Below are 16,578 nucleotides of genomic sequence, written 5' to 3' on the forward strand. Positions count from 1 at the left end.
AGCCTCCAATATCTTTGGGGTTTAACCGTTTTTAATTTTTATATCAGGCAGAATCACAAAAGAAAAAAGATAGCACATTCAAGGTCGATAAATTAGGATAATTTAGTAGGAGGAGTATTTAAAAACCTGTAGACAGAGTTTAGGAGAATCAATAAGTGATGGTGCTGTTAAAGAGAAAATAAAGACAAAGACAGCAAGGATTGAGTGGTGAGAGGAAAAGTATTACGACAGGGACTAGATCCACCACACGACTAGGCTCTGTGGGGTGAGGGTAAGGGAGGGGAAAAATAGTATCTCTTTTTAAACCAAAAGACCTATTGGTATTAGGAGAGTTAAAGTTCTGAGTGTTGCTGATTAGCTAGCAGTGTCTGAGCTTACCAGTTAGGTTAGTGATAGGTGGCTGGAGGTAGCTTATGCTATAGCATGAGAAGCCCATGTAGGGATTAGTTTCCATGTACCTTGGCTTCCTATAGGCACCTGCCTTGGGATTACAGTGGCCAGTGTCTCTGCTGTTTATGTGAAGAAGTGCCCAATTCAGGATCCTCTTGTCTAGTCAGGTCCGTGCTAGCATCTGCAGGTTACGGGGCCAGACCAGGGTTTCTTAGTACTCTGGTGCTACCAACAGCCAGGAGTGATTCCTACTCCCAGGCTTAAAGAGACAGTGACTACAGGAACCCAAAGAGGGTAGCGAGCGGTATGATAAGAGCTGAGGCCTTAGATTGAGACACAGTCTGTCGTAAAACAGCAGGCAGGGGGCTTTTCTCCATCCTCCAATCTCCAACAGGAAACTCCAAGAAGGGATCCTATTGATGCAGTCCTTGTATGTCAGCTTCCTAGGGCTGAGAGCAGGGTGAAGAAAGGCGGAGAGTAAATCTGGAGGGACACGAGAAAAATAAATATCAAAATGCCCCATCAGATCTAACTCTTATCGTTTGCGTCTGTCACTAGTCTGCGAGCTTCATAAAAGAGAGATGGTACCTTCATCTTTTGGGGCGTAACTTATAAAGACAAGTGCACATATGTAATGAGATACGTAAATAAATGTTTCTAAAGTCTATTTTGTCTTGTGACCCGAATACAGGACAGGAAAATCCTCAAAGTAGTTCCCAAGGGAGTCTTCTGACATTAGGCAGCAGCCATAAACCCCAGACAGAAACGGATTCCCTTTTCTCTGACCCACCTCAGAAAACTCCATGGTCTAAGGTCTGGGAAACCGGAGGAACACAGGAACTGTGACTCGCAACCTGCGCCTACGCTGCTCAAGGTAGCCTGAGGCTTCTCAGTGGAGGGTGGGGCCACGCTTCGCGTTTTAGGATTGGGCAATGGGGGCCGGAACGGACGGCGCGGAAATGACGTCAGGGTGCGCAAGCGCCGGCGGCCCTACCGCGCAGGGGCTTCTGGGTTCCGTCCGCCTTCCTTTCCATCGCCTCTCCCTTCCTCCTCTCGTCTCCGCCTCCTCGGCCGCTCTGCTCCTTGGCGTGACTCGGCACTGAGAGCCCCGGGAGAAGACGCGGCGGTCTCCACCTCTACTGTCCAGGCCTCGGCCTGTTCCCTTCCTCTCCCGGGTCTTCTTTTCCTTCAGTTTCGAAGCCGGTGGCGTCGCGGCCGCCCTGCTGGGCTCTCTGTGAAGATGGTAGGAGTGAAGCCGGTCGGAAGCGACCCGGATTTCCAGCCGGAGCTGAGCGGCGCAGGCTCCAGACTCACCGTGGTCAAGTTCACCATGAGAGGGTGAGGCGGGGTCCGAGCCCTGTGGGCCCCCGTGAGAGCGTCCCTGCTTTCCTTTCACTCTTTCACGTCCCAGCTCTTTCGCCTTCTCCTTCTGCTCCGGAATGTCCGGCGATGGCCGCTGCCAGGGTTAGGCCTCAGCTCTGGTGGGAGCCCACCTTTATGCACGGGGGGGGGGAGGGGGGGGCTCCCTGGCGGGCACGGAGGCCCGGACGGCCGCCTTCCCCAGCTCAGAAGATATCCACCCGCCCCTTTTGAACCCTCAGACGACTTCCAGCCTGTGGGCATCTCCTGCTTGCGCCAGTCCCCTTCTTCCAGGGGAGCCAGCTGTCACATGCGTTTCAGGAACTCTAAAAGTTTAACTACCTGCATTTCTGTCAAGCCTTTGGAAGATTCATATGAGGATATCCAGCTAATCTGCGCAGTGCTTAATCCTAAGGCTCGGCTAATGCATTTTGAATTAAGTTTCCGTTGGGTTAGGATGCTTTTTAATTTCCTTAACGTTTCTATTCCAAGTTTGGTTAGTAACTTTCTGGCTTAGGCTCTCCTATGTATGCGGTGCATCTAATCACGCAAATTACAGTACGTATGTATTACAGGTAAACAGGTGGCCAGACATCTGTGTTTGACCAGATTCCGTTTTTGACTTGATTTAAGAGAACAGGAATCTTGAAAGATGTTAACTGTCATTGGTAAAACCCAACAAAATCTGTAGGTCGCAGAGCTGGCGGACCTTTTATATTGGGTGTGTAATTATGTCCCGGTGTGAGAATGACATGTTGGAACTCGGCATTGAGAACCAGGATTTCAGTGAGTGTATTTACAGATCTCCATTTGTGCACGTTAGTACCTAGTTAGAAGGATTAGAGGTCTCCACTCGATTTACCTTGACCCTCCCTGGCGTTACTTACACATATACTAACTTGGAGCAGTCTAACCATCTGAGCTAACCGGCCAGCCCGGTGAATTGCTTGTATCACTGTTTATGTAACATGCTTTCTTGTCCAAGTAACCATATAAACACAAGGCAGTATTTCAAATCTTAGAGCAAAATCTGTAGTTCCTGACACGTGGTTCAGAAAATATTGAGTATATAAGTGATGACATTAAGATTAGTTTTAGGGGATGGAGGGATGCAAAAAGAGATGAAAACAAGTTAGGGCTTATTTTTGGACCAGTTTCTCTTACACAGAGTTGAAAAGGGGCATTACATTGGATTTAGTAGGGTGAAATAGAGTACACATGTGCTATGTGGACTTTCACATTTACTAAATTAAAGAGGGTAGGTGATTTCAAATATATTAAGACATCTAAAAGGAATGTCAGAATTCTATAAATGTCTTTTCTCAGCTGTAGCAATTTTGTAATCTCTCTCTCTCTCTCTCTCTCTCTCTCTCTCTCTCTCTCGGTGGCAGGCACAGGGAACCAGACCTTTGACCCTGGTGTTTACAAGGCCGTGCTCTAACCAACTGAGCTAACTGGCCAGCCCTATCTCTGTTCTTAATAGTAAGGGAATACCTGTACATTTGTTGAGTATCTAGGCCATGGTGGAAAAGGAAGAGATGATTTCAACAAGAATCTCACTTTTATTTCATTTTTCTAATTCTGGTCAGTTTGAGCATTTAAACTTTCATCCTTCAGTACATTCTTTTTTCCTCCCCTTACCTTAGCAGAGGGAGAGATGATAGAGTAATAAGTAATAAATAATTTATTGGTTGAAGCGAGAAAAATGGGGAAGCATTGCTACAAAGGAAACTTTTTCATTAGCAGTGTGATGTCATTTAAATGTAAGCATAAATACAGATATTGATTGGTAAAGAACTGTGTTATTATTTACATTTAAAACAGTATTTTAATGGAGTGAAAATTATATTTTCTTTTTAAAAACTGAGGGCAAATAAATGTTTGAATTTAGAAAACTTTTAAGTTCTAACCAACTGAGCTTACTGGCCACCATGAGAACTTTTAAGTTCAAAAGCATATTTAGGTTACATTTATAAATCTGATAAGATTGTATTTGCCTTTAAAGTTCCTTTAACGTGTTGTGTTTCTGTACAAACTCATTGTCAGTGCAACCCCAGATTTTAGAGGTCAGTATTAGATCTCCATACAACAATATCCAGTAAAATTCTGTAAGAAACCTCTTAGATTAATGTTAATGTCATCCCACTTCAGGCTAAGGGCATCGTTTTCTCCAGTAGCTATTTCTTTATTTCCTTTCCAAACCTATTTCAAACCTTATTCCTATTCTCAACTTCCATGCTTTATCCAGCCTCAGTCTAAACTAATTTTACTAAAACAAGTAATTACTGTTCTCCTGTTCAAGAATCTTTGGAAGCTCTCCAGCATTTTTATTTAGGTTTTTTAATGGAGAAATATATATAACATGAAATTGACCATTTTAACCACTTTTAAGCGTACAATTCAGTAATTAAGTACATTCACAGTGTTATGCAACCATCACCACTGTTTCCTAGAGCTTATCCCAGACAGAAGAAACTCTGTACTCATTAAAACAATAACTCCCCATTTCCACTTCTCCAGACACTTCTTTGTACCCGTTAAGCAGTAACTACTGCTCTCTCCACCTATCTCCCTGTTAACCTTCATTCTACTTTTCTTCTGTGTGAATTTGCTTTAGACACCTCATATAAGTAAATTTAACAATATTTGTCCTTTTGTTTCAGATTTATTTCATTTAGCATAATGTTTTCAAGGTTCATCCATGTTGTAGCATGTGTCAGAATTTCATTCCTTTTTATGGCTGCATAAGATATTCCACTGTATGTGTATATCACATTTTGTTCCTTTATTCACTTGTCGATGGACACACAGGTTGTTTTTACCTTTGGCTATTGTGAATAATGCTACTGTGGACATTGGTATACAGAGATCTCTTTGAATCTCTGCTTTTCAGTTCTTCTGGGTGTATACACAGGAATAGAATTGCTGGATCATATGGTAATTCTGGGTTTAACTTTTTGAGGAACTGCGAAACTGTTTTCCAAAGTGGCTGCACTATTTTATATTCTTAGCACCAATATTAGTTTTATTTATAAGTTTATAAGCAATATAAGGATTCCAGTTTCTCCACATCCTTGCCAGCACTTGTCATTTTCCATTTTTTTAGTAGTAGCCATCCTAATAGATGTGAAGTGATATCTTATTGTGGTTTTGATTTGCATTTTCGGTAAAGATGTTGAATATCTTTTCGTGTGCTTATTGACCATTTGTATATTTTCTTTGGAGAAATTCTATTCAAGCCCTTTGCCCGTTTTTGAATTGGGTTATTTCTGTGTTGAGTTGTATGAGTTCTTTATATATTTTGGGTTTTAATCCTTTATTAGTATATGATTTACAAATATTTTCTCCCATTCTGTGAATTGTCTTTTCATTTTCTTCATGGTGTTCCTTTTATGCACATAAAGTTTTTAATTTTGATGAAGTTCAGTGTATCTATGTATTCTTTTGTTGCCTGTGCTTTTTGTGTCATATTAAATAAATTATTGCCAAATGAACTGTCTTGAATTCCCCCTATGTTTTCATCTAAGAGTTTTATAGTTCGGCTCTTAAGTTTCGGTCTTTGACCCATTCTGATGTAGTTTTTATATATGGTGTAAGGTTAGGGTCTGATTCATTCTTCGGCATGTGAATATCCAGTTTTCCCAGCACCAGTTATTGAAAATCCTGTCTTTTCTCCATTGAATGGTCTTGGCATCCTTCTCCAGAGTATTTTTAAGCAATTAAAACAGTCAGCACTTACATATTGCTTAGTTTGTGCAAGGAACTTGTTTAAGTACTTAATATTGACTCATTCAACCCTCAGAATAACCTTCAGAATTATCCCCATTTTACAAATGAAGAAAAAGTCACTGAGAGATTAAGGTCCCATTCTTCAAGAAGTGCCATTTGGATTGTAAAGTGCTTTCCTTGCTCTTCCCAGCCTAAGCAGAAAGGAAATGCAGGATTAACTCTGTGTGTCTGCACAGAACCTGACGATTTTCAGTACGTGTTGCCTTGAATGATTTGACTACAGCTCTGCCTGCGAACTAATCTTATGATATTGGACAATTCAGTTCATTTTTCCTTTCCTGTAAAATGGGAGTAATATGTAACCTATCCACATTATTTAGAAAGTGAAATTATGTGTCTGAGTGATGTGTTCTGGTAATATATTTTTAAAACAAGTGTTTCCAAATTGTTACTTCTTAAATATGGCCAGATACATTTTCGGGGTTATAAGCAGTGTCAGTTTTCTTGTGGTTGGTGGGTTAACTGTCAAGTTAAAGGAATATACATTTTCTCCCTCATTAAATAGTATGAATGATTTTTATCTTGAAATGGTGAATGTATCACTTTTGTAGATAATGTTTACCATGTATTCAATTTTCTTAAAGCAAGTCTTACTTTGTAGTTGGTTAGTTGTTATTGTTACCATCCAAGTAGGATGTCATTGTATATGTGGATGGTGAGTTCTAACGGTTATGATAGCATGTCCAAATAATACATTAATTATATATATATATAATATATTATTTACATATCATAGAATTACTAAGGACTGAGGTAACAGTGTTAGCAGGTGTAAAGTTAGGGCTTACAGACTCCTCAAGTCTGTTGCACATATTGGGTTACAAACCCTCCATATGCAGGTCTGTGAGCTAGGTAATAGAAAAAAAAAAAGGTTCTGGGAGCTGTAGGTATAGAAAAAGGAATGGGTGTTATTCAGATCTAGGAGCAACTAATCCTAGTGGCTTCTCTGGGAGTTCTGAGAAGCACTGTGGATCAGAGCTGTTGGTCTTTTATACTTAAGTCCACAACCCTGGACACCTGGGTGCCCATGCGCAACTTACATTAAGTAGTAACAAGGAACACCTGAGGATCTTTACAGCAAATGCTCAGCAAGGTTCTGAACATCGGAGGGGCCCTGACATTTTCCTGTTTTTCCCAACAGCAGGCATAATAGGCTGTAAGAACCAGGCAGGTGGTGTTGGTGAATGAAGTAGGTAACTGTAAGACTAGGGAATGTTGAGGCCCTGGAGCTAACTTTTTTACTGAAAGTTTACTTATTGAAAATTTACTTTTTATTGAAAAAGTAAACCTCTAATTGAAGTATATAACAGGTACACAAAAATTAAGTGTATACTTTGATAAATTTTCCAGCTGATCACACCTGTTGGTATTACCAACAACTAGATTAAGAAATAGATAATTACCAGCAGCCCCAAGCTTCCCCCACCTTCCAGGTTCCTTCCCATGACTCTTGAATTCTAACACTACAGATTAGTTTGCCTGGGTTTGAACCTTATAAAAATGGAATCATACAGTATTATAGTCTGTCTGGCTTCCTTTCAAGAGCATATAAATAGTTTAATCTTGGCAATTAATTTAGAAATAGCAACAACAAAAGGCACTGTGTAGGTAATGGTTTGGAGTTTTTGGAATAGCAGGTAAGAGTTGGGTTCTGAGATAAAATCCTAGTGTAGTAATTACTTCTTGGTCTTCAGAAGTTGTAAAGCTTGAATGAGGCGACAAGAGTTCAAGGGTTTTGTGAATTGCATAACATGTAGTAAGTGCCCAATTAATGCTAGTTATTTTATGTAATTAATAGAACCAATTATGATTATGTCTTCCCATTAGTAAATATAATACATCCAGAAATTGCCTATTTTTAAATTATACCAGCAGAAAAGTAAAACTTTTAAAATATGGCTTTAGAAAGCACATACATTTTCTTTATCCATTTACCAGCTGTATGTGTTTACCCAATTTATTGCTCCAGATAGAGCACTGGCTACTTGTAGCAAATAAGGAAGAACAATTAGCAAGTTCATGAAATAGAATTTATTTTATATTATGACCATAAAGACAAATCTTACTTACTTACTAGTCAGAACTTAATGTAAAGCTTTTAAAGAAATCTTATCTTGGATAGTATTTAGAAATTGACTGTTCCAGTCATGGCCCTGCCTCTAACTAGGGTGTTTGTTCTTGGTTAACTTTTCTGGTCTTTGGTTCTTATCAGGTAAGTTGTGTTAGGTTGCATCAGTTTTACAGTTTAGTTCTGTGGATTTAGTTTTTTATGTATTGTAGAAAGCTAGAGGTTTGTCTGCTATATTCTCTTTTTCTCAGAAAGCATAATTTTAAATCCTTCTTATATATCCATTTTATGTATTGGATTGAACAAACATACTTTAAGTCAAAGAAGTTCAGAGTAGAAAAATAACATTTTCCCCCTTTGTTTTTAAACCTCTGGTCTAGATGATCTCTGGACCGTTTTACAACAAAACCAAAAATCCTGGATTGTGCTAAGGGCTGCTAGTCAAGGTCTGTGCAAGAGAAAAAGGTATAATTCTGAAATTCAGACACATGGGGTGCATAATATTTTAGAGCTGGAAAAAGTTCTTGGAGAATTTAGTACTCATTTTATACAGAGAAATCAGGTGACTTGTTCCTGATCTTAGCTAATGGAAATTTGTTTGCTCTTGAATGCTAATGTTAAGGTAGGCAAACATCTTATTTAAAATAACTAATCAGTTCATTTGAATGATTGTAGTGTGGATAGTATGCTGCCATATGTACTTGTGCTTTTGTATATATTTGTGCTTCTCTGCTCAAAGACTTAAAGTTCCAACCTATGATGGCTAACTAAAATTAAACAGAGGATCTAGATAAGGTAAAATCTTGAAAGAAAACAGTTACTTGCTTGGTAACCATTATTTTAATAGTCTGTTCAGCTACAAGAAGCATTTCTTTAACACCAGTTAGCTCATACATGATTGAATGGAGAGATGATGTCAGTATAATGTGGAAGTTGTGTTGGTTCATATATGATTTTTTCTAGGTAGTGGAGAGCAGAAATAGAAATAAAACCTTTAGCTGGAAGGAGAAAAGCCCTTAGCCAAATAGGCAGTTTCCTTTTCAGGTTTATTTTAAGAAAGTTAAAGTTAATAGAATTAAATATGAGCGCCTGCACCTAGCACTTGATGGCCACTGGTTTTCATTTTCAGCATTGTATTTCCTTTAGTCTCTACCTTAATGGCAGCACAGCTGGCTCAGAACTCCCACTTCCGTCCGCATTGTCACAACACCTGTAAGAATCATTTCCACGTGATGGTTTTTGTTCATTTTAAATATCCCCTGAGGTAGCCTCAAGGTCCGAACCACCTGCTGGATGTCCAGTTACTTCCTGAGTCCTCCTTACTATTTTTTTTCAGTGATCTTGTTACAAAGTTGCATGGGTTTCAACTGGTTTGCCTCAAGCTTATTTTTCCGTAAATCCTCTTATTTTGAGTGCATGCTTTTGCCGAAGGGTGGTTTTTAAGAATGGGTATGTTGTGTTATAGCATGAATCCCTGTGTCATTTGTGACACCTGTTTAAATACAGTTAACATTAAATTCTCTATTCTCAACTTATTTAATGTTTTTAAATAAAAGCACCTGTTTGTCATACAAAAGCAAAGGATGCAGAATTATGGATACTTAAAGTCTTTTGTAAACTATTTTCTTTTTCCTAATCCCACTTAGCAGATGTAATTAATATTAATTGTTTATTGTGTCCCTCGAAACTTTTAAAATATGCATTTATGTATATACATAGTTTTTAAATGTGATCATAGAGAACAGAGAGCATTTTATCAGGAGACTTGTCTCCCTCCCCTCCCAACAGTACAAATTACCCACCGGTGTGGATATGTAATAATTTCTTAAACTATTTTTCTGTTGTTTGCCATTTAGATTGTTTCTAATTTTTTACTGTTATATACAGGTTAAGTTGAACATCCTTATATGAGGGGATCTTCAAAAAGTTCATGGAAAGATTCGTATTATTTTTTAATTTAATTTTTTTATGAACTTTTTGAAGTACCCTCGTACATATTATTTTGAAATTGAGTAAATGTAGTTAAAATAGAATAGACTTTTAGATGTGAGATTGTTGAGTCTTGGGTGTGTTCATTTAAAATGGATATCTAGGGCTGGCTGGTTTGCTCTGTTGGTAGAGCATGGTGCTGGTAACATCTAGATAACAGGTTTGGGTGCTCATACTGGCCAGCCACAAAAATAAAAAGGGTAGGTATGTCTTAATTAATGGCCCTTCAAAAAGGGTGTACCAATTTATATTGCTATCCATAAAGTTTAAGACTAACTAGTTTTAGTTGACTGTAAATGTTTATTTCATTATAATTTTTTTTCTCTGAGCCTATGTGAGGTTTGTTAGAAACAAAAATCTACTTTCAGAAGCACTAAATTTAATATTTAAGAACTTAATAGTTATTTTCTTAGCTTTTTGGTGTGAGGCTTCAGGATGACACAGGATGAAAATGCTGATTAAAATATGAATGAAGAGTCATTCACAACTTGTTTCAACATTTATTTTTATTTTGTGCTTTAGAATTTGCTTTTCCTTACGTTCCTGTTTGCTAAAGCCAAGATTTTTTTTTTTCATTTTTGTGAACTTTTATTGAGATATAACATACCTAGCACACAATTATAAATGTAAAATTATAAATAAAAATTTAAGGAAATTTTGCAAATGGAACACACCTGGGTAACCAGCTTCCAAACAGACCATTACTAGCCTCTTGAAGTCTCTCTCCTGTCACTAACTCCCACTAAGGTAACCATTGTCCTGATTTATAATAGCATTGATAGATTTTGTCTGTATTTGCGCTATATATAAATGGAATCATATAGTATACTCTTGTCTTTGATTTCTTTCCTCAGTCTTATTTGTAAGGTTTATCCATGTTTTTGCATGAGGTCTTATATCAGTCATTTTCATTATTGTATGTATTCCATTGCATGAATAACTACAATTAATTTACCCATTTTACTGTTTACAAGGTTTTGGGTAGTTTCTATTAGAAATATTACTACTATTAATATTTTTTCAATGCCCTAAGGTGAATATTTCTGTTGGATATATACCCTATGAAAGGTCATAGGTACGCATTAAGTACAGCTTTAGCAGATACTGCCAGTTTCCTTTTTTTACCTGACGTGGTTATACCACTGTGCACTGTTACTAACAGTATATGAAAGTTGAGTTGCTCCACATTCTTGAGAATATGTCATTCTTTCTTGTTTTAGTTATTTCAGTGGTGGTGATTCTAATTTGCATTTCCCTGGTTTCCCTAGTGACTAATGAAATAGATGCCTGTTCTTTTTGGGGGTGTCTTGTTCTTATTGATTGTAGGAGTTCTTTACATATTGCAGGTATAAGTCTTTGATATGTTTTGCAAATATTTTTGCCCAGTCTGTGAGCTGTCTTTTTACCCTCTTAATGGCATCTTTTGATAAATAAAAGGTCTTAATCTTAATATCTTCCACTTTATCAAATGTATTTCAGTATATCGATCCTTTTCATGTTCTGTTTAAGAAATGTTTGCTTACTCCAAGGTTTTTTTTTTTTTTTTTTTTCTTTTTTTTGAAACCAGCCGCCCCGCGCTCAGCCCGTGAGTGCTTGGGGCGCCCTGGTCATCCCTATATAGGATCCAAACCTGCGGCGGGAGCGCTGCTGCGCTCCCAGCGCCACACTCTCCCGAGTGCGCCACGGGCTCGGCCCTACTCCAAGGTTTTGAATGTGTTCTCTATATTTTTTCCTAAATCCTTTATTATTTTACCTTTTACATTTAGATCTGCAGTCCATCTGGAATTGGTTTTTGTGAATGGTGGAAGGTGGGGGGTGGGGGTTAAGATTCTTTTTTTTTTTTCCCCCGACGTGAATATCTAGTTGATCCAGCACTATTTATTGAAAAGACCCCGTGTCAACTTTTTTATATAGCAGCTTTCTGTAGGTGGGATGAGTTTGTTTCTGGACTCTATTCTTCCTACATTAGTTTGTTTATCCTTATACCAGTCCTGTGTACTCTTAATCAATAAAGCTTTAAAATAGTTCTTAATAACTGGTAATGTAATTTCTTCAGCTTTGAACCTCAGAATGGCTTGGGCTGTCCTTTGAATTTCCCTATAAATTTTAGAATTTAAATTTGTTAATTTCCACAAGAAAAACTGCTGGGATTTTACATCAACTCTAAAGATCAAATTGAGAAGAAATGGTATCTTGGCAACATTGAGTTTTCCAATTCATGAACATAGTATATCCCTCCATTTATTTAGGTTCTCTGTAGCTTCAGTGATAACAAAGTGATAACAAAGCTGGAAGACTTAACATTATTAGACGTGAAGACAATAGAATATTTGTACTCATTAATACAATGTGGTATTGATACAAATCTGTATAAACCCAGTGGAAAAGACAAGAGAGTCTCAAGCCAGGAATATCAGTGTTTCATCTTATTTTATGTTTTAACGACAAGTGCTTTAGAGCTTAAATCAATCTATTCTTTGGTGTTATTTTACTGAATATCTCTTTTTCCTTTCTCATAGGTGTGGACCATGTTTGAGGATTGCCCCAGCATTCAGTTCTATGAGTAACAAATATCCACAGGCTGTTTTCTTGGAAGTAGATGTACATCAATGTCAGGTAAGGGAGAGGATTTCTTTTCTTTTTAATTTACCTTTGAATCAGTTTGAAATCAAGCATTAATATCCTTCATTTATCTCTTTATGTACATAATACTTTTTTCTTTTTAGATAGGACAATGTTATGGTGACATGATTATTACAAATGTCATTATGGATACATTAGTTAAGAAGGTTTGCATGTTATTTGCTTCAGATATGTATTAATATCCTTTGGATATAAAGTTTATATGATGTTGATAAACTAATAGGTCACCTGGCAGTTGTGTGTTTTACATTTCTTTGTTTACCTTTTGCAAATCTAGAATTATATCTTCTATTACTGAGGCATTGGTTGATTCTTGGTTATAGTTTGGCAGGGAATTCTTGGTTATAGTTTGATTTGAATTAATCAGTTTGTAATCTTCAAAGCTGCATACTCAGCAGAAACTTTAAAATTTTGTTTACTGTTGAATGAGCCACAGTGTTGTAGATAAATTGCCCTGATTACTTAGTTGGAATGGCTACATGACATTTCTGTATTTGCATATACAGAAATATGGGGAATTACTAAGAAAAAATGGATATTGGAAGGCTCTTTCAACACTAAATATATTATAGAGTCTTTAGTTCTAAAAGTAACAGCTCTTGAGCTCTGTAACAAGGTTTTTTGTTTGTTTGTTTGTTTTTTTGGTGAGACTTTATCTTTGCATTTCTGAGTGGAAAAAATTTTAGAATATTATGTAGTTTATAGTTAGTAGTCTGGTGTAAACCCTTATTACATGTTTATGTTTCAGTACCTAAGTCACTTTGGACTGCATCACTGGCCATTATTTTGAGTGTTCACTATGTGAAAGTGCTTTCTTCTGGAGCTGTGCTGTACAGTATGGTAGCCACTAGCTACATGTGGTTAGATGTAGCAAACCAAATTGAGATGTATTGAAAGTATGAAATACACATTGAATTTTGAGGACTCAGTATGAAAGAAAAAATATAAAATATTTCATTATCTTTTATGTTTATTATTTTGAAAATATATTGGGTTCACTAAAATATATTATTAAGATTGATTTTACTTCTTTTTACTTTATTATGGATACTAGAAAATTTTAAATTATATATGTAGCTCACATTTGTGTCTTGGGTCATATTGCTTTTGGACAGCACTGTCTAAAGGATCAATCATAGTGTTTTTTACTTATGAGGCTTAGAGGAGAAATTCTTATATTTGTGCTTTTTGTCTTTAAACATCATAGATTAGATATCTCTTCATAGTATTTGAATATGTAAGGTGACACATTTGCTTTACTATTTCCTTTATATTTGTCATGAAAAGTTTAAACCATGATACTCAATGGTTATTAGCTAATTTCTACTTAGTAGTTAGTCTTATAAAATTGTGGAGATAGGGTAGAATTTAAAAAGATAGCTGTTGTAATGTTTCCGATGGGTAACCAGAAGTCATTTCCGTAGAGCGAAAATTGGGGGAGGGTTGCAGTGCAAAAGACATTACCTTCTTTTCATGGGCAGATTTGCTACTGTTTTTCAAATATGTACTTTTTCCTAGTACCAGTGATTTGACTTATCAATACCCTTCTTGGTTACTCCTTCTGAGAAATAATATGTAATTATTAGAGAGCTCTTTGGTACAAACCACAATTTCTGTATTGGAATCTTATTGTTCTTCTGGATGAAGTATTTAATAGTAAAACTGATAAAAATGTAGTGCTGTACTTCATTGTGTGTGTAAGGGTAATGTAGCAGTGCCCCGATGGGAACTCTCTTAGGAATAGGTCTGTTTTCCTTAAATAACACTTAGGAATACATTATTTTACATATTTTTAGTTCATATTTGTGATATTTAACTTCCATAAAGGAATGAATGAATAAAAGTGATTTAAGATTTGTTTTAAATCATAACACAGTCTAACTTGCCAATTTTAGGGAACAGCTGCCACCAACAATATATCAGCAACGCCTACATTTCTGTTTTTTCGAAACAAAGTGAGAATTGATCAGTATCAAGGAGCAGATGCTGTGGGATTAGAAGAAAAAATCAAGCAACACTTAGAAAATGACCCTGGAAGCAATGAGGACACAGATATTCCAAAAGGCTATGTATGTAGACTGAAAAGTGAATTCATGATATAATATCTTGCATTGTTCATTATTTGGTTAAAATGAAATTGACTACATTTTCATGTTTTATCTCTTACTGCTTGAGAGTATTTTCAAATAAGAACTTTCAAACTAAATTTATTAGCTTAACGATTGAGTTTTGTCTGGGTGCTTGTTACAACCGTAAGCCCCCATCATGAATCATTTTTTCTAAGTTTCTCCTGCTAATTTTCTTTGCCATTTGTTCTTTATATGTTTTGCGAACTATTTTAATAGCCATTTTAAATGCTTGTTTTATGCCTTTTCTCCCCAAAAGTGAAAAAATGTACATGAGAAAATTTTTTCATTTTTGACAATTATGTAAAATGACTTGTACATTTTAATGTATGACCATTATATGCTGAACTCCCTTTGCTGCCACTTGCTTCTTATAGTTTACTCTTTTTAAATTTATCCCCTTCTTTCTCACACTCTATTAAAAAAGAAGTCTAGTTACTGATTTTGTTTTAGAATCAAAGACTTTAGTATCACACACGTTTTTCCAAGTTTTAAGAGTGAGTTGTCATTCTAAACAATAACTTAAAGACTTAAGAACTTAAAGAATAGTCTGAAAAATACACAGTATGAATAGTTATAATATAGCATCTTTATCATTTGAGAGTTATTCAGGAAGAAAGCAAAATACAGAAGTAGCACTTCATAGTATTAGATTTGTCTATGCAAATTGTTAAATCCTGCATACTACAATATGTATTTAATTTTTCTGGTTATAAAGTTACTTTACTGGCAGGTCAAAGAATGAACTTTTTAAAAATAAGTTTTACCCCAAGTTAAAGGTAATATATTAAAGAATGTATATAAAGTACATATTTAAACAGATTTATGTCATGGAGCCACAAGTCCTTTCTGTGAGTCCTTTAAATTCATTCGGAATAAGGAGAATCTATAGTCAGGTAAATATGAGAGAATCTTATTGTGTGTGTATAGAGAAGGGTGTCAAAAAATCTATAACATGATGGTGGCATTAATTATTTTAAGTTAGGGAAGTACAATTAGCATTTATTTAAAATAGAAATGTAATTTGAATTTGTAATATCCATTTAGAAAGTATGAATGTGGGGCCGGCCCGGTGGCGCACTGCTACAGTGCGCCTGGGTTCGGATCCCACGTACAGACCGGCCGCTCACTGGCTGAGCGAGGTGCGGGTGCGACACCGAGGGTTGCGATCCCGTTGCTGGTCCCGGTCCGGTACGGGCGCGACACTGAGGGTTGCGATCCGTTGCCGGTCACGAAAAAAGACAAAAAGGAAGGAAAAAAAAAAAAAATGAAAGTATGAATGTGTTGTTTAAGTTAGGGTTGTGACACCTTTTGGAAAATTTTGAAATCATTTAACTTGTACACTGTTGTGTTTACATCTTTGTATTTTTTTTTTCCTTTATTACTAAAGGATGTTTACATGAAAAAGTCTTATGAGCGCAACAGTCCTGCTGCTTAGCTACAGGGATACTTCTTTACACATCAGCTAAGTGTGATATCAGTTCAGGTAGGAAATAAGCAGGAAAAATGAAGTTTTATGAAATAAAAATTTAATTTTCATGCAAAAGTTATAGATAAAATGTGAAAAGCTATTAAAAACATTTTCATTTTTTTCCATCAGGTGTCAGTCAAGACATGAAGGTTTTGAACAATTTAGGTCTTACTGGGTTATTAAATTATAAAACTGGTAATGTGTTCCCAAGAATGTCATTGTTCTTACAACACAAATAGCAACATAATGGGAGTAGAGTCACTGAATGAAAACTTGTTTCTTAGGTAGATTTAAATATAAGCATTGCAAAAATATATTGACAATTTTTCATAATCATGGGTTTCTTGGAATAGAATTTCAGCCATTATGTTTTAACACTCAGAGGCTATACAATTATTGATTTTACACATTCTATTGTTTTGAAACTCTTAATATGGGAGCCAGAGTAAGAGAGTATGAGGAATTTTTTAAAACATTCTTATGAATGAACAATTTTTTTTTTTAAAGATGACTGGTAAGAGGATCTTAACCCTTGACTTAGTGTTGTCAGCATCACGCTCTCCCAAGTGAGCTAACCGGCCATCCCTATACAGGGATCCAAAACTGTGGTCTTGGTGTTATCAGCACCACACTCTCCCAAGTGAGCCATGAGCCCACCCCTAAGAATGAACAATTTTAATTCACTTTAAAAACAGGCATACATGTGTCTCTTTGCAGGGGGGGGGGGGGGGTTTGAAGGATTG

The 16,578-nt window shown here is 36.5% G+C and overlaps 1 protein-coding gene across 1 annotated transcript in view; it reads left to right on the forward strand.

The window, feature by feature from the left end:
• Positions 1-1,398: 1,398 nt before the first annotated feature.
• TXNL1 (thioredoxin-like 1) overlaps positions 1,399-16,578 on the forward strand; it is a 32,615-nt gene continuing 17,435 nt past the window's right edge. Inside the window, exons 1-3 of the mRNA XM_008569391.1 lie at positions 1,399-1,728; positions 12,115-12,211; positions 14,134-14,307. Coding sequence (XP_008567613.1) covers positions 1,631-1,728; positions 12,115-12,211; positions 14,134-14,307 — 369 coding nt within the window. The 5' untranslated portion in view covers positions 1,399-1,630. The remainder of the gene's footprint in view (positions 1,729-12,114; positions 12,212-14,133; positions 14,308-16,578) is intronic.

The sequence above is a fragment of the Galeopterus variegatus genome, unplaced genomic scaffold (genome assembly GCF_000696425.1).
Source record: "Galeopterus variegatus unplaced genomic scaffold, G_variegatus-3.0.2 Scaffold489, whole genome shotgun sequence".
In the NCBI taxonomy this organism is placed as follows: domain Eukaryota; kingdom Metazoa; phylum Chordata; class Mammalia; order Dermoptera; family Cynocephalidae; genus Galeopterus; species Galeopterus variegatus.